At 36.3% G+C, this 20,345-nt stretch overlaps 1 protein-coding gene across 1 annotated transcript; it reads right to left on the bottom strand.

Annotated features, from left to right (window-relative positions):
• Nucleotides 1-1,574: 1,574 nt before the first annotated feature.
• Mnt lies at nucleotides 1,575-18,503 on the bottom strand. Its single transcript, XM_068285362.1, is given in 9 exon segments — nucleotides 1,575-4,794; nucleotides 5,953-6,864; nucleotides 6,956-7,092; nucleotides 7,255-7,387; nucleotides 7,456-7,615; nucleotides 7,683-7,833; nucleotides 7,835-8,698; nucleotides 13,324-14,473; nucleotides 18,225-18,503. Coding segments are annotated over 7 exon segments (2,976 nt in total). The 5' UTR covers nucleotides 14,000-14,473; nucleotides 18,225-18,503; the 3' UTR covers nucleotides 1,575-4,794; nucleotides 5,953-6,009.
• Nucleotides 18,504-20,345: the final 1,842 nt, after the last annotated feature.

Below are 20,345 nucleotides of genomic sequence, written 5' to 3'. Positions count from 1 at the left end.
GACTAACTTTCACCGAAAGTTTGTACATTTCTTACTTACCTGTATAGCCCTCAAAGTGGAAAAACGTAAAAAAAAATCTACTGTTTGCAAATGAACGGTCTCTAATCTTAGCATAGCAAATAACGAAGTTTTTGATCAACACCAATCCTTCCTATGGAAAAGCTCCCAAAGCTATGATATAGTCACCCGATCTTGATCAAATTTAGCACAGTCGTTTATAGGTGTAATAATAATGTTGAGCAAACTCACAGTTCGTGTTGAATGAAAGTAGTCAGTTCCGGCTGAATCCGAGGAGGAGACTGCGTTGATCAAGACGGACATGGCTATATGAGCTCGTCTTGCTGATCAATATATATACTTTAAATGGTCGGAGATGCTTCCTTCTATGCGTTGCACACACTTGTGACCAAACATAATATACCCTTTTTAAAATTTATCATGAAAATTACGAAAATTGAACAAACTGCTTCGAAATTTTAGTGTAAATTCATAAGATTTGAATTCTCAGATTATAAATACAGATTGCCTGAAAATTATGATACATAAGTAAAGCCTTATGGAATGGGTCAAAATGTGTCCCTTGAAGTATGCAATTGACTAGCTTTGGCGAATCTAGGTAAGTAAAATGTGGGAATTTGCCCTTAAAGTGTGCAATTGTGTTGAAAATTATTAATTGTTATGAAACAAGCTGATAAGACGTTTCGCAATATGTCTTTATATAATTGAAATAGCAAAGTTTTGTACTGCTTAATGCATACTTTAGGGGGCAAAACTCTTCTACCACTTAACTTTTTTTTAATGGCTAAAAAGTTTTTTAAATTTATATGTATATTTAGCAAAGATTTTTTGTATATGCCCTAGTCGAAGTGGCAGAACTTTCTAACTACTTTCCAATATTTTTTAAGATGATGAGAAATAAAGAAAAACACATTTTACATTTTTCGAAATCTCTTTTCATTTTTTGTTTTATTTTTTTCTCATTTTTTTGTTGTATTGTTTTTTTTTTTTTTTTTTTTTTTTTTTGTTTCTTTACACATTTACATTTATATCAGATATATGTATGTATACATATCTATATATATATTATACTCATTTTTGTTTTCTCAAAAGTTTTGTGTTTTGCATTTTTAAAATTAATTTTACATATACAGCTAAAATGATTCTCTTTCAATTTCAATTGTGTGTGTGTGATTTTGTTTTCATTTTTTGTTTTCTTTTTTTTTATTTTATATAGATTAATTTTTTTTTTCTTAATTTTTGCAATACTCCCGATATTTGTTTTTAACTTTTTCAATAATATAAATTTAATATAGCAAAAAAAAAAAAAAAGAAGAAACAATAATATTAAGTTAAATATATATATTTATATAATGTATAATGAATTTCTAAAATGAAATCGTTTAGTAAAAATTACACAAAAAAAAAAAGAGTAAGTAATAATTGTAATAATAATAATAATAATAATAAGAAAAACAGGACTGAAACCATTAAAAACCAAATAAACAAAGAAAACAGGAGATGAACGGTGCGAACAAAAAAAGAAGTAAAACCAATGTCCTTTTATGTCACATTCCTTTCCTATTTGCTTTCTCTATTATTGTTTAGGTGTTGTTCTTGTTGTTGTTGTAGTTGTTGTTTGTTTTAACTCTTGAAAAATTCATCGATTGGTTTCCTGTTCTTAATTCTATACATTTAGCAATTAAACATTTACACTCAAAAAACATTTACACACATACAATTATTTTTGTTGTTTTTTTTTTTTTTTTTTGGATTTATTTATTTTCTTTTCTATTGAATTGAAACTTTTTGTGTTTTTTTTTTTTGTTTTCTTTTATTTTTGTTTTAGAAGCTTTTGTATTTACTACTTTAATTCCATGTTGGGTTTTCTTTTTGTTTTTCTTCAACATTTTGGTGTGAAAATAAACTTTAAGTGTTTTTATATTTCTGTTTTTTTTTTTTTAAGGTTTTTCCAGAAAATTCAAAATATACAAAAAATTATAATTTTTTCTTTGTGTTTTTTGTTTTTTTTTTTGGCAAGTGCCCCCCTCCCTGCTCGCTTCTCCGACCCCCCACAAACTTTCGCTTTTGGTTTTTTTTTTTGTGTTTTGTTGTTTTTTTTTTTTTTTACAAATCTTGCCCTAAAAACATGTATATCAAAAAATGTGTATATAGATACATATAAATATATATATATATATTTATATATATGTATGTATATGTGTATGTATTGTTTTTTTTTTCGACAGTTTTTTTTCCCCCCCGTTTTTTCTTTTTGTTTGTAGGTATTTACAAAATATAAAAAAATTTATGCTCTGCGCCTTTTGAATTTTCTCTTGTTAAGTGTTTTTTTGTAGGTCGGTAAACACATGTACATATAGATATATATATATATATATGTATATACATACATATATATGTGATAGATGATATAGTTTTATTCTATTGTTCCTTCTTTTGGGTTTGCCCCCTCCCCACATTGCACCGTACGCCAACAAATTCAATCCAAAACTAAATTCATTCAATGTTGTTGGTTATTATTATCGTTAAGGAGATATTTGTTCTAATACTTTTTCATTTAACACAAAGACATATACATACATACAAACGTTAAAGCACACACACACACACATATCCTACACACAGACATTGACAAAAGCAAAGAGATATGCTCATAAAAATATATAACACTCAATTTCTAAGTCTATACAAATAAAGTGAAACTCTCTCTCTATCTCTCTCTTAGCTAACATCAAAAATATCCATGTTAACACATACATATACATATATATTCCAATGTTGTTGTTGTGTATCCTTTGCATGTGTGTCTTCTTCTTGTTTACGACAAATTGTCTTAAACTATCAAGAAACTAAAAATCACAACGATTTCTAAAACATTTTTGTCTTCTGCAGAAGCAAAGCCAAATATCATTATAGTAAGAGAAAACAAAAAATTTGTTAAAAATTTAAATAAAATTGTAAAATTGGGAAACATTTTTAATATAAGTACAGTGAAAGCTCTTGTCGTAGACAGGTATCTCTCGATTGAGCTGTCACTTGAAAAATTTACAAAAAAATATTGCAAAAGTTATAAAATTTTCTAAATAAATATATAGCTTGATCTCTTTCTAAATCGTGTAAGTGAATACATAATAAGTTAATTATTTATACAAAATTTGATTTAAAAAATTAAATAGAAATTTATTAAAGAGCGCTCTGCTGCTGCTGCTAAGTGGGTAAATGGGTGGTGGGTGGTGGGCGGTGTTTGAGGGTTATTTTGTGGTTTTGCTTTTGATTTTAGTTCTCTATTACATACATATATATATATATATAAACTGTTTATATATATATATATATAAACTGTTTATATATATATATATATCTTCTATATAACACATTTACTAGTCACACTGATTGATTAATATTTATATATATATATATATTTATTTATTTATTTCATATATTGAGGCTGCTGCTGCTAAATATTGCACATGCACACACAAAAACACATATAAACACAAACACACACGCACACACAAAGAGACACACGCACACACATACATACATACATTCAAAAGATTTCCAAGTGAAACAATAAAGAAACTGTAGAGAACACTGCTTACTTTTGCTTGGATATTCAAGCAGTGCCCTCTCTCAATTGGCAGCCCATGGAATCATTTGTAGTTATGTATAAAGTTACAGCTATTTCGTGTGTGGAAAACTTATCTAGTTCTATATCATATACATACATACATATATACTATATATATATATATATATATGCATGGGAATTACATATTGTATTATTTGTTGGTGTTTGCCAGATTTGTCACATCAATTTCGAAAATCTTTTGGGTTTCATTTTAGTTTTACATGTAGGTTTTGTTTTTTTTTTTGTATTCTTTTTGTTTTACTTGGGTATGTGTATATATATATATATATATATATATATATATGTATATATACTATAGTTTATAAAGCGTTACCCATTTTGGTGGTTTCTGTTTACAACAGCGCAAAAATTTGAATTCTTCGTGTTGTTGTTGTTGTTTGTTTGTTTGTTTCATAATGATTTTGTGTTACATTTATAATTGTGTGAGTGTGCTCTATGAATCTAGTATATGAATGAATCCTATATACATATATAGTATTACAGATGTATGTGTGTATATGCAATATATTGTGTTTGTTTTTGTTTTTTTTTGTGTTTTTTTTATGTTTTTACTTTGAGAATTAATGTTAATTATTTGATTCGTGTTGTTGCCCTTTGGTTGCATGTTGTTGCGTGTTTTGTTGTTGTTGTTGTGTGTTTTGTTGCCATGTATAAAAAATGATGCATTCAAAAATAATTTGATTCTTTTTGATTTAATATTATCTCAATATTTTATCCATATCTCTTAGTTGATTTTCACAAAATCGATGCTAAATGTTGGGCGGAACTTGTTTGCTGTTGTTGTTGTTGGTTGTTGTTGTTGTTTGTTACGTAAATGACGGCGACGTGGCGTTGCTCAATGTTATATATGTGTGTGTGTGTGTGTGTGTCCGTGTGTGTGCCAAAAGAAAAAAACAATTTAAAACAACCACATTTGTTGTTGTCGTTGTTCTTGTTGTTGTTGTTGTAAGGTGGGAGCTGTTGCACACAAATCAATTGTTTAATGCGTGTTATTGTGTGTTGTTGGTTGTCTTCTTGCCTCATTTAACTATCATCATCATTCTTCTTCATTCACTGTGCCGTAGTTCTGCTTCGCATCAAGAATTCGAGTTTATAATTACGTTTCTTGTCCGATTGATGAAAACCTGCAGAGTATAGAAGGAACAATAATTAATAATTTTTAACAACAAACAAGAATCTAATCTATCTAAAATACTTTAGACTACTTTATGTTGTATTCGAATCAACATCATCACTTCTCCACCGTCCGAATTGTAAGCCTCTCTTATCTATTGTCAATATTGTATGCATCAATGAAAGTCTCCCTGCTCTTGCCAGTACAGTAAGCATTAAGGCAAATCTATTAGCTCGATAGCTTGACGGCTTAGTCCATGGACGTTTGGTCTACAATACTAGGACTCGGGTTTTCGGCAAATTTAAAGTGAAACCTTTTCATTTTCAAGACCATCATCTGTACAAAAGATCAACTAGACTGTGATGAGTTTAGTAAGTGATTACATTTTGGTCGACTTTCCCTTATTAACATCAAGTGATCACATTTTAAGTTACCCTCCCCTTTCCACAGTAACTGATTTGCCTACTTTAGTCATCTATTATTTAGACAAGTTGTGGCCATGCCCATACGAAAGTAAGCAAGAAATGTAACTGACTGGAATCGATACTGTTTCGAAAGTAAGTTCATTACAAAAAGTAGTTTAAAGTATAAACTCAGTAGCTGTTCCTTTTATGCCTTTAAATTACATTAGTAAATTAGGTTTCAAAACAAAAACGTTTAAGATTAAACATTTTACACGTTACATTAAGGGGTCAGCTTGTTCGAAAATGTTTACTTGATAAGACTTAAATCGATTGTGTTAAAATTTGACTCTAGCCATTTTGTTTTTCCCTCCATTTTGGATAACAAATCTTGCGTAATTTTTGAGACCACCCATTATTATCCGTCTCTGTCTCGCTCGCACAGTTTACACAAATCGACATACTACGTCATCGTCAAGTCTGTCGTTCGTTCGTTTGTTTGTTTGATTGAGTTGCGCGTTTGCCATGTTAGCTTGTTATTAGTTTTGGGTTACCATTTTCTGTCCTTGTGACGCATTTCACAAAACGGAATACGTTATTGGATAATTATAGTTCAAATGATGGATGTCTCCCCACTTGTAATAACTATTTTTCATGCAACTTATAGATACTTTTCGTTGGCTATCTTTATACATAAACTAAATCCTAATTAATGATTCTTTTTTGTGTCTCCTTGTGATTGTTCCTTGAATGGTTAAGGGTCTTACCATTTGCAGTTCCAGGTGATGCTGGCACTGTGGTTGCCATTATGGTGGCACCGCCATTTAATGCTGCAGCAGCTGCGCGCCGGCGGCGGCGCCATGAATCTTGAGACCCACAGCAGTTTGGCCATGTCGGGAGTCAAGCAAATGCGTCGTTGTTATCGTCGGCGTCTGCGTCTGCATGGGTGGCGATGATGATAATGTTGTTGTTGAGGATGGGGTGACAATTCCTGCCACCACTGAAGAAGATAAACTTGTTGTCGAGCTGCTGGGCGATGTGTTGGATGATGACGACGACGTCGATGATGACGACGATGAGGATGATGATGATGATGAGGAGGATGAAGATGATGATGACGATGACGAGGATGATGATGACGATGATGAGCCCATAAATGAGGCTGACGACGATACACCGCTCGATGATGAGCTTGGCGATGGGGATGGTGTTGATGGTGTGGGTGAGCCACGTGTGATACCAGCAATGGCAATACCTCCACCTCCACCTCCTGCTGTTGTTGTTGTTGTGGTTGTTGTTATCAGTGGCAAATTGGCGGGACTGCCTGCTGGACTGCTGACAGCAGCAGCAGCAGCAGCAGAAGCAGCAGGGGCAACGGCAATGGCCGAGTTGGTCGGCGATACCACTGCAATTTGATTATTCTTGAGCAAACCCAATGCAACGGTAATTGCTGTCGTTGTATTTGGTATTGAAATTGGAGGGGCATTGCCTATGCTTGAGGTGGTTGAGGTGCTGGTGGTGTTGTTGCTCATGGTGTTGCCAGCGGCAGCAACAATGTTGTGATGTTTGTTGCTGCTGGAGTTGTTATTGTGGTTGTTGGTGGTGGTGGTGGCGTTATTGATTTTATTTTGTATCACAGATGACAAGGCCGCTGTTGTTGTTGGCCCAGCGGTTGCAAGCTACAACAAGAGTGAGAGAGAGAAAGCAAACGATAGTTATGATAATAAAAACAATGAAACATTTGAATTTTGTCAGTTTACTCCAACTCACCCCAGATGCACCACAAATAATCGGCGATGTGGTGCCATCGAATAGTATGGGACGTCCTACAGCTACTCCACCACCAATGCCTCCTCCATTAGCTACTGCTGTTGATGTAGTTGCCAGGCAGACGGCTTCATTGACATCTGAAAAGCAAAAAAAAAAAAAACGTTTAGTTTATAGTCTCAGGTATCTCTCTCTCTCTCTGTGAGATTGCATAAACTGAAGGTCTAAGAGGCTCGTGGATAAATTGTATTCAAAACTTGATCTAGTTTTTCTTTTCTTTTCATTTTGCTTTGTTTCCTCACCTTTATCATTTATTGGAATGCTCTGATCCGTCGTATCCCTTTTGAGGCTATTCAAACGTTTTTGCAATTCAATTTTCTTTTTCGCCTGACGCTCCAATTCGGCATCCTGTTCGCGTTCATGACGATCCAATTGCTAAAACAAATCGAATATGCATATAGTTTGAACAAAAGTTGGTTTTTAGCAAGGAATTGCAGAAGTACCTTGACGTATTTGTATGCCTTCTCGAGTATTACCAAATTAGAGATCTTTTTACGATCCTCGTCTTTGAGGAGAAGCTCATTCTTTAATTTGTCGTAGCATTCCTTAAGATGGGCGCGACGATTCTTTTCCAGTTTGTTGTGTACCTCCCGAGTGCCCGCCCTGAAAGTTGAAGGATTCGAGTTGTATATAGTTGTTTGATGTATGTGAGTAGTTCACTCTCTCTTACCCATTGCTGTTTGAACTAATGGTTCGCCTGCGTCCACCAGCACCAGCGGCTGCTGACAATTGAGATCCTGTTACTGGAGCCGATGTCGACACATTGGAAATCGCTGCTGCTCCAGATGCTACAACAATCGATGATAATGGTGAGGATGATGTTGCTGTCGCCCCCCTGTGATTGGCCATTGATCAGTTGTCTATATGAGGCGCTACTGAATGTGGATGGCGTTAATGTGGCGGCTCCTCCTCCTACTCCTTGTCCACCTCGAATAGCAGAGCCACCACCCACATAGCTCATATGGGCATCGGCGGCGTTACCAATAATTAGGCCACTGATCTGTTGCGATTGCGCTGAAAGTTTATGGGAGGATAATGAATTGGAGCGAATTCTTGAATGAGTATCGATCACTTTGCGGCTACTCATGGGCGGTGGGGTGAGTGGCACGAGTGATTTTGTGGTTTCGCTGGAGATTTTATAGGCTGTAGTCGTGGGTGGCGTGAGTGAAAAGATACTGCTATTGCTGATGGCAGCAGCAACAGCAGCAGCAGCAGCAGTATTACCAGCCCCAGCGGCGGCAGCAGCAGCAGCGGGAGATGAATAAACAAAACATTTGCGAGGTAACTCGGAACCCAAATTGTTGCCAATTATCTTATGTTTCAATAGGTTGATGTTGTTGTCCCCACCAGAAGAAGAAGAAGCAGCAGCAGCAGTAGTGGAATTGCTGCCACAACTGTTGTTGTTGCTGTTGTTGTTGTGGGCTGGGGGCGCAGTTGCAAGTAGCATAAATGCCGCAGCAGCTGCTGACGATGCTGCTGACACAGAAGATGATGAGGGGGAGGTGCTGTTGCTATTGTTTTTGTTGTTCGTAGAGGCACCAGTTAGTTTTGTTGTTGTTGTTGCCACTCTGCCACTGCCACTGCCATTGCCATTGCCATTGCTGTTGCCTGTTGCTGCTAGCAGTTGTTGTTGTTGCTCTTGTTTTGCTTGCGTGTAGATTGAATTTGATGAGGAATTTTCATCCTCTAAAAAAGTCGAAAAATAAAAATGAAAAAAAAAGACAAAAAGAAAAAGAAAGAAGAAGAAATAGGAAAAAAATTAAAAATAAAAAGAAAAATTATAAATAATAAACAAAAAAAAAAAATTGTAGATAGCAGGGCGGGAGGGAGGCAAAATAAAGAACCCAAATGGTAAACAGAAGAAATAACTTCCTATTCCTAATATACGACCGATCGTTTGTCGGGGAAGGGGAGTCAATGGGGGGTTATTTATTAAATAGCAGTAAATCCTTATTGATAGATTTGGAAAGTTGTAAAGACGCGTTTAATACTTGTAGGTAATCGGAGGAGGAATGGGTCATGAGAAGTTAACCCTCCTTCTCGTTTGAAAACTAATTTATTTACATTATCTTCCCACCCCGAGCAATTGTCTCTCTCACTCTCTGTCTGTCACTATCTATTGGGGCGGCGGTGGCGGCGGCCACGTGATAATGGCACGCGCACGTGACTGCACACTCACACACAATTACAAACACACGCACACACGCACGCACACACTATACCATCATAATGACGATAAATCCATTTCTTTTTGGGTGCCATCGGCAGCAAATGCTCCTCCACCTCTTTCTTCTCTTGTTGTTGTTGTTGTTGGTGATTTTGCTGTTGCAACAAGGCATTGAAATGTGCCATCATTTGAATAATTAATTCATATTGTTGCCACCGATCCATAAGTATGTTTTTTTTTTTTTTTGTTGTTGCTGCACGACTGAATTGAGTTAGCCAAGAAACGAGATTGATATCAGAAGAGCTCAAAAATCACAGCTTAAACGTAATAATGCAAATTGTGATCAAGAATTGTTGCATGTATTAATTTAAATACGCATGTATATACATACATACATATGTAGCACCAGTTACTAAAATCGAATTGACCTAGAGAGAGAAAAGGCGAGACAGACAGAAATACACTAGCTCGCATAACTCTGCCAACACTTGCAGAAAAAACAAACATTTGTTAAGTCCTTTGATCGAATACTTCCCATTAAACATTTAATAAAATTTTCATTGGATTCAATGAGAAAATTTTCTGCTTATAAATGTCTAAAGAAAATGGAATCCTAGTCATGACATCTTTTGACAAATTTAATAGACTGTTTTTAGAGTCTTAGCCTTACTTGTTGTATATCAGATTTCGAGCGAGTCGTTTTCGTGTCTTATTTTAATCAAGTTTAGTCATTTTTTTTAATCAACAGGCAAGATTTTGCCTTTTTTAGGGTAGATTTATGCATTTATGAAATTACATATAATTGGAAATAGTTTTATACCATTTTGTGATATATAAAATATTATTTAATACTATCTCAGTGGGTATTCTTGGTCTTTTTTTTTTTTTTTGTAATTTTGGTTGTATTGGAGTATTAAGATTATTATTCTGAAATTCGAAATACTTTAGGAGTTTTGACTTTTATTGTTAGGAGGAAGAACTTTTTTTAACTATTATAAGTTCTTAATTTAAGAAAAAAAGAGAGAAAAATAATTATAATAGCTCAATGTTTGCAAGTGATAATTTTGGTAAAAAGGTTCTGAAAAACAGGCTCCCAACCAAGAACCCAACCAAGCAAGTAAATAATAAAGAATACGATAAGAAAATAACTGTGCATATATACACACAATAATGTCAATATTAATGAGCTATATTTGAAGTAGTCGACAAATGTTTTTTTTCAAGTGTACACAGATTTATGCAAGAAGAGATGAATATATGCATACAAATAGAAAGATACGTAGATACAATTTTACAAAATACATATGTATAATATACCCACATATACATATACATACATATGTATATATGTATGGTATGATGTATTGGTGTTTGTAAATATTGAAATACATTTGCATTATTCTTGTTGCGTGCTTTTAGGCGTGATTTCCAATCAATTGTATTGAATATAATGTTCAAGAACCGAGCGATCTAATTGGAATGTTCAGTTATCAAAAATCTTAAACTCCAACCCTATGCACCGCCCCAAAGGTCACCCATCTTGCTGCTGGGGTCCACCTACACCCAACACGCATTGCAGACGTGTTTAATACACGTACATACACATGTGCATGTTTGTATGTGTGGTCGAGGAGCCAGGAGCAGCAGAGCAATGTATAAAAATAGAATTTTCCCAGCTCACAAGCTTTTTGCAGCAAATGTTTCCATCTCTCTCATTGGCACTTCAAAATTTGTCTTCTCTCTCTTACACATTTGCTTGCATAATATGCACATTTGAAGTTTTTGGCTCTCAGCTGATGAGAAGACTATGAGTGTGTGTTTGGAAAGCAGGAAATGAAAACAAGTACAAATACGGGAACGGGAACAAAAGCGCTCCACAAGGAGAAGCGGAACAAGACGCTGATGTTGCGGGGGCAGGGATAGGGATAGGGAAAATAGTAGGAGAAATAACCGAGCGAACACAACTACAAAAACAAAGACACAGCTGTCCAAATATTACAGCAACAAAGCAAAGGCAAAGAGACAGAAAGAAATGCTGTAAGTAAATTAAAAACATAAAAAGCAAAGAAAGCCAGCTAGCCAACCAACCAAAAGTAAAGTAAAGAGCAGAAAAAATTAGTAATATTAATGAAAAGGAAAGACCAACAAAACAAAAAAAAAACCACAACAACATAAAATAAGAAAGAAAAAAAAAAACAGGCAACAAAAATGCGTACAAAGTTCATTGACTTTGCTTTACATGAGAGCGTAAGAGTAAGAGAGAAAGAGAGAGCTAACGAGTGTATTTGCAAACACAAAGAGAGAGAGCACGTGGGCGCTCTCACACTCACTCTCTTTCCCTCTCGCTATATTGCATGACAATCTGTATTTTGTTTTTGGTATGACTAATTTTTTTGTGCAGCGCCAGAGAGAGAGGCAGACTAAGAGAGCGAATGACTAAGAGAGAGGGACCGTCACAAGCAGAATGACGTGACCCCAAACAACAACAACAACAACAGCAACAAGTACAAGCGTATGTGCGAAACACGACTAAGCGCATGGCAAAAAAAAGTTGAAGAAAACAACATAAGAAAAAATCGACAAAAAAAAAAAAATTAAATAAATGTTGACAAACAACAACGAAATAAAATAAAATAAAAAAAAAAACTCTAATAGACCAAATGAGCACAGCAAAAGAAGTAGACAACAAAAAATACACAAAAAGAGGAATGCAAAACAATATTGAGAATCAATGGCACGACATAACACGACTATGGGGATACCCTATCCTGATGAAAAAGCTAATGAAAAATGCGAATTAGGTTTTGAAACAATGTACAGTGAATGCTCGTGTGGCCGGACAGCCACTGCTACAGAATAACACGACTATAGGGATACCCCCTACCCTGATAAAAATGCATTGAATGCTCGTATGGGTGGAAATATGTTCGCCTTCGGGAAGGGCTCGACTATAGACCTTTCACTGTACTTAAGATGATACAATATTCCACCTTTCCTTAACGTCATTTCGAAAATCAACTTGTTATTCCTATTGTTTTTTCCTAATTAAAGTTAAAGTTGCCAATCAAAACACAAAAAAAAAAAAAAAAAGAGAGCCCAGACACATGAAACCTATGCAATTGACTCCTTTTGCTTAATTTTTGTCTTCGTCTTTTGGTTTTTGTTTACCGGATGTAAAGGGTATAAAAACACGCACACGGACACCTTCACCCACCCGCTTGATAACTTGGGGAAGAGGACGGAAAACCGACGACCATTACCAGCAGTAGCACCACCTTGCTCGCCCATCACCTGTAACAAAATTTAGCACATGCCAATTTCAACGTAAAAAACAGCGCGCTAAAAATATAACGGTACCTGCTGCGGCTGCCACGCTTGCAACCTGTGTTGAGAGAGTGAGAGAGAGTATGGCGATTGGAGAGAGCAGCAAACACAACTGATTGTCTGTCTGTCTGTCTCTCTGTCTGTGTGTGTGCGTGGTACAGTGCGCGCCCACGCAAAGTGCACGGTAACAGAGGGAGGGAGCACAACAAACAAGGTCAAAATAAATATAAATGCAATTCAACCGTCGCTCCCCTTCTTTTTCATCAACAAATCTCAATCTACATATATCTCTTGCTCTCTGTCTCTCTCTCTCTATTTTTCTCTCTGCCTTTCTGGCCAAGAGAAGAAAATCGCAAAAGCAGAGCGCACAAGCAACGGAGCAACAGTTTTTGGTTCTTCAGATTTTCGTGATGAGTCAAAAATAAGTAAGGAGGGAAGCTGCCGCCGCTGCTGGCTAAGAGGACGGAGCCAACAATAACAACAACAACAATAAAACTAGCAATTACGGTCACTCCAATAGAAACAAGTGACATGCTAATCAAATAGATGTACATATGCACATAAAAGCTAACCGCTAACCGTTTAGGTAATTACGGTTAATCTACCCACTACTACAACCATTCGGGACACTATTGCCATTTTAGCTTATTCCACACTCTTTTCCACACGACTACAAAATCAAAAATGCCTAAAACGGTGATCTGATTCGCATTGACGAAATCAATGATGCTAAAAAGAAGAGAGTTTCTTCCCCCCTCAAGTGAATGAGAAACTTGATTGCCATTGTTCGGGGTGTCGTATATCTGTTCTGGTTACTTACCCGATATTATGGCATTGCGACCTTCACTGTTGCGCGATGAAGAAATTACCGCCTCCAATTGTCCATTGATGCAGCTGATGGTCGTCGCGGAGTTGCCGCCGCCGTTGTTTATTATTGGTGGGGACGGGGATGATGTTGCTGATGATGACGCTGACGATGATGCAACGACGCCGGCGCCGTTGTTGCCGCCAACAACAAACTCATAATCCAGATGATGGTGTTGTTGTTGTTGCTGCTGCTGCATCTGGCCGCCAGCAGCTAATAATTGACTGCGCACATTGTTGCTGCTGCTGCTGCTGTTGCCGCCGTTGGTATACAATGCAGGTAATGTTGTTGTTGCTGCTGCGCCAATAATATTGCCGTTGCTTAAGCCATTTACCGCGGGTTGCTGCGTTGTGGCAGCAGCAGCAGCTGTTGTTGTTGTTGATAGTGTTGTTGTTGCTGCTGCTGCTGCAGTGTTTCTATTGTATTGGCTTGTGCTGTTATTGTTGTTGTTGTTGATACTGTTGTTACCGTTGCCATTGAAGAAGTGCAACGGCAACGGATTTTGTTGTAGCTGCTGCTGCTGCGGCAATATCAAGGATGATTGCGGGGGGGATGGTTGAATGTTTTTATCGCGCTGCTCAATATATTTGGCAGCTTGCAATAGCACTTTTATGCCCCCGCCCGCTAACATAGCCAACGACGACTAAGCTCGGACACGCACACACACACACACACACACGCTGAATATCACACAACACACACACACAGAGTGGAACTCACACACAAACGCACGCACTCACACAACGCGGCGAACACTTAAAAAACAAACTGGCAAAGCACGAGACACAAGAGAGAGATGGAAAAATAAGAGAGCGCGGGTGAGTTGTAAGAGAGAGAGAGAGAGCGCCAAAGAGAGACAGCTTTTTTGTTTTTGTGCGTTTGTGTTGTGTGTTGTTTTTTCTTTTTATTTGTTTTTTTTTGAATCGCGTCGCGACACGTTTACAATTGTGTTAAGAGAGTTATTTTCAGGTTTTCCTTTTGGTTCGGTGGTTGTCTTTTGTTGTTGTTGCTGGCGTGGGTTGCAATTTTCCTTTGTTGTTGTTTGGTAGCCGATGCTTTTGTTGTTGTTGGAATAAGCACAGTTATTTTGTTGTTATTGTTTTGGCTGCAAAGAATAAAGACAAAAAATTAGGAAAAAAGCTTCTCTCAACAATTATTGTTTGTTTTTGTTTTTTTTATGCATGTCACATGAACGCATTTAACGCATTAAAATGAAAAATTGTTAAAACTAAACAAAATATTTATTAAATATTTTAGATACTGTCTTTATTATTAATCATACACAAATATCTCTACTTCTGAGTTTCCACACAAACAAAGTCATTAAGGTGCAAAAAAAATTCCAATTGAATCATTCTGATTGGAAGCTGCATTTTAACAGAGTCCCTTATCAGCACATATTTTTATCGATAGGTAATTAACTACCCAAATTAACTTTGTATTTATCGATTGGTTGTTGTTGTTTTTTTGTTTTTTTTTATTACTCCAAAACAGAGCAGAGAAAGAAACAAGAAAGCAGCTGTTGCGTTTGCGCCAATTGTGCACAGCTGCGTGGCAGTTAGGCAGCAAAAGACTGCGCAGCAGCGGCCCCTAACCAACTAGCCAACAAGTTGCAGTGCAGTAACGCTGCTTCTGCTGCTGCCTCTGCCGCTGCACTGCAGCCAGTCAGAGCAGTGGCCGCTGCAGTCGCTTTCATCAATGGAAAAAACATTTGACGCGTGCGCGCAGTGTCAGCTGCTTTGCCATGTGTGTGTGTGTGTTTTTTTTTTTTGGGGCATTCAACTATGGGCATCAAAGTACAATAGTGTGTGTGTGTGTGTGTGATTTGGGAAAGCAAGTTATGTTGCATTGTTCTTGTTGTCATAATATATATGAAAAGGTCAAGGGTCGTGGCTGCTGCAGCCGGCGGTAACTGTCATTGTCAGCTGTCGCTGCCTACTGAGAGAGAGAGAGAGAGAGGAGGCATTGACAATAAGCAAACAGGAGCCGTACACTGGGAAAGAGAGTGAGAAAGCTTTGCGTGGGCGTTGCAGTAAATCCTTGGGGAGGTGAAGTAGTTTACCCTGCCTTGACATTAAACATTCAACAGGAGTAAGCAGTACACAATGAGAGAGTAAGAGATAAGAAAAGGAAGTAAGCAAGTAAGAAAAGTATCGAATAGTTAGTTTAATGGAAGCGTAGAGAAGTAATTAGAAAAGCACAGAGCGGAAGAGAGAGCAGGAGCAAGGAATATTTGCCGAAACAGAGAGGGTAGAAAGAGAGAGAGAGTGTAAACTCAATAGGTAAGGCAGCGCGTGGCATTGTACCATTAAATATTCAAATAGGAAAATTGCTTGCAAAGTTTTCTGATACCTGTATTCAAATTAAACAGTTATGTTAATACAAACTGTAACTAACAAACCTAAAAGGTCAAGAGAAATTAAATAAAAGATACTTTTTTTTTTTTTTTAGTATTGGTATATTTCAAATATGTACGCATCCAAATATATTTCTACATACAATATACATATATGCATAAATATATTATACATATATATCTGAAAATTGGGTTGTTGTGTTCCTCCTAAATGGATAATTTAAATATCAGAAAAATAACAAAAAAAAAAAAGCTTTCAAGTATTTTTTTCTGTATTTTTGCTGCTAGAAAGTAAAAGCAACAGACAAAAATATCAAAATTTAATGCTCAGAATTTTTTTTATTTTGCACACACAAACACAGTTAAAAAGAGGGAGAGAGAGGCAGAGGCAGAGAGAGACATAGACAGTCTCTGTGAATGGCCAAGAGAGTCGCAACGACGACTTTTCTCTCTCTCTTTTTCTTTCTCTCTCTCATCACGCACTTTCTTTTGCATTTTTCTTTTATTGTTGCTAATTTTCCATGTGAAAAACGAGTGTTCAAAGCAAAATGTGCAATTCATTTTCTTTTTGAAAAATAAAATTAAAATTTAGTACAATTTTCTACACACTCAAACGTGCACACCTACACTCTATATGCAGGTATAAGAAAACTATGTACATGTATTTAAAAAAAAAAAAAATAATATACCAGAAATTTATAATAAACTGATGCAAGTTTTCTTTTATACAGTGGTGGTCAGCGTGTAAGCCCCTTTTTTTTTTTTTGATTTTAAATTTGATTTTCTCGGCTCCTAAGAAACTTAATGAAGAAATTTTTTCAGTTATTTGTTGGTTATTGTATTTAGAATCTGACACGTAATTATTGTCATTCCAGCTTTCGACGTTTTTTTACGGGTGCGTTTGAAAAAAAAGCTCCCCCAAAATGTTTGACAATAGTTTAGCCCGGTCATTTCAAAATCTTTAATATTATAGTTAGACATGTGTATTCTTTGAAAAAGTTGTAGATCTAGGTAATCTAAGATAAACTGCATACCAAAAATTTTCATTTTAGCCCCAGTATTTATTTTGGGGCCTATCGAAATTTCGGGATTTTGTATGTAATTCTTGAGGTCTCTTTGTTTGACGACGTTTTACGATACCAATTTAAGCTTAAGTATTATTTTCTTATTCTAAGTATGAAAGTGAATTGAATTTCCCGTCAAATGATACATGTTTCATAAAAATCCGACAAAAATTAGATTGATTTCATCGCCCATACTTAAAAAAAGACTAGAACTAGCAAAATTTCCCACACATCCTCCGTCTCTTTCTTTGCACGCATGTATGGGAAATTTTGCTTACCTGGTTTTTTTTAAGTATGGGCGGTGAAATCAATCTAATTTTTGTCGGATTTTTATGAAACATGTATCATTTGACGGGAAATTCAATTCACTTTCATACTTAGAATAAGAAAATAATACTTAAGCTTAAATTGGTATCGTAAAACGTCGTCAAACAAAGAGACCTCAAGAATTACATACAAAATCCCGAAATTTCGATAGGCCCCAAAATAAATACTGGGGCTAAAATGAAAATTTTTGGTATGCAGTTTATCTTAGATTACCTAGATCTACAACTTTTTCAAAGAATACACATGTCTAACTATAATATTAAAGATTTTGAAATGACCGGGCTAAACTATTGTCAAACATTTTGGGGGAGCTTTTTTTTCAAACGCACCTGTAAAAAAACGTCGAAAGCTGGAATGACAATAATTACGTGTCAGATTCTAAATACAATATCCAACAAATAACTGAAAAAATTTCTTCATTAAGTTTCTTAGGAGCCGAGAAAATCAAATTTAAAATCAAAAAAAAAAAGGGCTTACACGCTGACCACCACTGTATATGACGTATGTATGACGAACGTCGGCGACGACGACGGCGACAGAACGACAGCGACGACGACGCGCACAACACGGCTAAACAACGTATAATGATGAGAAGAAACGTTGACAAACTGCCAAAGCCAACGGCTAAAAGCAGCAAGCAAAAGTCTCTGCCTCTGGTTCGGTCGCTGTCACTGTACGCGTCAAAGAGAGCAAAAAGCAGCTAGTGCTGAGCGCGATGTGGGCTTGCTTTCAAGTGTACCTTTCTCTCTCGCTCTCTGCTTATATGTACATATATGTATGATTGTGTAGGCAAAAAGCGGAAAAAAAAATAAGAAAAAAAGCACGCGCTGTCTCTCTGTGTATGTGTGTGCATGCTTGACAGCAGTTGAAAGAGCAAAGCACAAAGAAGGAACAAAAAAATTAAATAAAAAACCCCGCCCCACCCCAGACCCATCATCAGCGAAAAAACTGGTCTTAAAACCAGCAAAAATAAAAATAAAAAGCTACGAAAAACAAAAAATCTCATTACGAAAAAGGGGGAGGACAGGGTTACTAAAAATCACTATTTGCACTTTGAACTGTTTTTTTTTCTTCTTCTCTCTTTTTGTTAGTGTATGCCTTTTATTTACCGTTAGAATTATAAACACTGGTTAGCTATCTCACTTGCACTTGAAACAGGCGGGTGGGAGCATACATAAGTAATACAAAATAATTTCCAGTTGTAATGTCTCGTTTAGTTGTTGTTTCTCAATCAAAATACAATAAAAAAAATATTACACTTTATATCTATGTATATATATATATTTTTTTTTTTGGTAATTTTTATTTCTTTTTCTTATTGAATTTCTTTCTGTTTCCCTTGCTTTTCTTTTTATTTTTCTTTCATGCCTCTACCCGCACAAATGCAATGACACAAGCAAACTAAATGCTGCCGCTGCTGCGGTGGCTTTAACTTTGGGCTGCTGCTGCTGCTGCTGGTCGGACGTCGCCGCAGTCGCAGCATTCGCCAAAAACAACAAAAGTAAATGCAACCCTCAGCCAAGAATGGGAGAGCGAGAGAAAGAGCGTAAGCCAAGCAGAGCGCACGTGACGGCTCTGCTTTTGGGTATCTCTCTCTCTCTTTGTTTCTTTGCTAGCACTCTGGCTAACACTCTCAATGTGTTGTTGTTTGTTGCTATTGCCTTTTCTTCTTGCGCTTGTGCATAGCGAAACAGAAACAGGAAGAAAATAACAACAACAGCAATAGCGACGCCAGCGTCAACGCCATGTAATTTGTAAATAGCAGCGGCGGCAGCAGCAGCATAACCAACAACCAAGAACATTAGGCCGGACCTTAATCAAAATTATCTTATGTGCATGCAGATTTAAACTTGCAGATTGTTAACTAATAATTAATGTCATCATGTATGTATGTACATACATATGTATGTACTTACATATTATGTATTATGTTTTGACCAACAGTCAAATGTATTTTAATGTCCACTCTAAGATGCTGCAAACAATGGCTTTTGCTTTTGTCTTATTCTCAGCAGAAGCAGCAGCTTAACTCCCCTCCCCATCTTCATCTACCCGTGATTTCTACCCTTCCCCTATTATCATCACATTGCATCAGTCTTATGCTGACTTTGATGTCTGTCTTTCTCTCTTTCTCTTTTGTATTCTCCCCTCTTCCGTAGTAACTTTTTTATGCACTGTTTCATTTTTATATCATTCCGAAATGTTATGTTGCGTTCTTGTTGTTGTTGTTACTTTTTGTTATTGTTATGATGCGTCGACGTCGACTGCAACGCTAGCATCGGAGTTGGAGTAGGCATCGGCATTGGTAATTTCGAAACGTGCTGGCATTTGTGTGGAACGGAACTTGTTTTTATATGTATGCACTCCAATGGCCTGAGGAATAAAGACGTCGACGTCGAGAACGGGGGAGGAGGTTGATGACGAGGACAGGGAAGGGGACACGGACGGGGGACAAAGCAATGCTGAGCAAAACTTGCAGCATGCTCCAAACAAAGCAACAACAAATTGTTTGTTTTCATAATTCTCTCTTGCATTTCATTTTGTTCTGGGTTTTCTTACAAGTGAAGGTACATAAGGGTGTTGCATTGAGAGGGGGTGGTCGGATAATGCTGTGATGTGGGGCGTGCTTGCAACAACGTTGTGATGACGATGCCAACCAACATTCATATACATAATTCAAAAAATAATAACCTTTTACCAACTTTCATATACCCTTTTAACGTATCAAGTATGCAATTAATTCTTAAATTCATTTCCATATTTTACTCTTCATCGATTCTCTTTAATGTGTCTGATATACTATATCTACATATGTCAGATTTCCATATAACATTTCTCCAAAGTCGTAAAATTCGTCAGACTCTTGTTTGAATGTACTTATGCACATTTTCATTGAAATTGTAAATATACTTTTATTGGTGAGAGTATTGTATGTAGAAAAATACAAATTGAAGAAGCGGAGGAAGGTTCATTGTACTTTTTTGGCCACGGCATCGTGCCACACCACCCATTTGGTGGCTTTTCTCGTTTGTTTTGGTTTTTGCCTTTAGCTTTTGGGGTTTTCTAGGTCAAAATTTAAAAATTGAAATTGCCAAATAACTTGAAGTGTGTAAAGGTTTTTAAAAAATAAACATTTACTTGGTTTTTTTTCCAATAATAATTTGGATTAGGTTTTTTTGTTACTGTTTCTGACGGTCTGATTGTCATTTAGTCTACCCACTCGCATATCC

This window comes from Drosophila tropicalis, unplaced genomic scaffold (assembly GCF_018151085.1).
Source record: "Drosophila tropicalis isolate 14030-0801.00 unplaced genomic scaffold, ASM1815108v1 contig_4, whole genome shotgun sequence".
Lineage (NCBI taxonomy): Eukaryota > Metazoa > Arthropoda > Insecta > Diptera > Drosophilidae > Drosophila > Drosophila tropicalis.
Note: the sequence above shows the minus strand (reverse complement) of the source record. Positions and strands in the feature narration are given on the sequence as shown.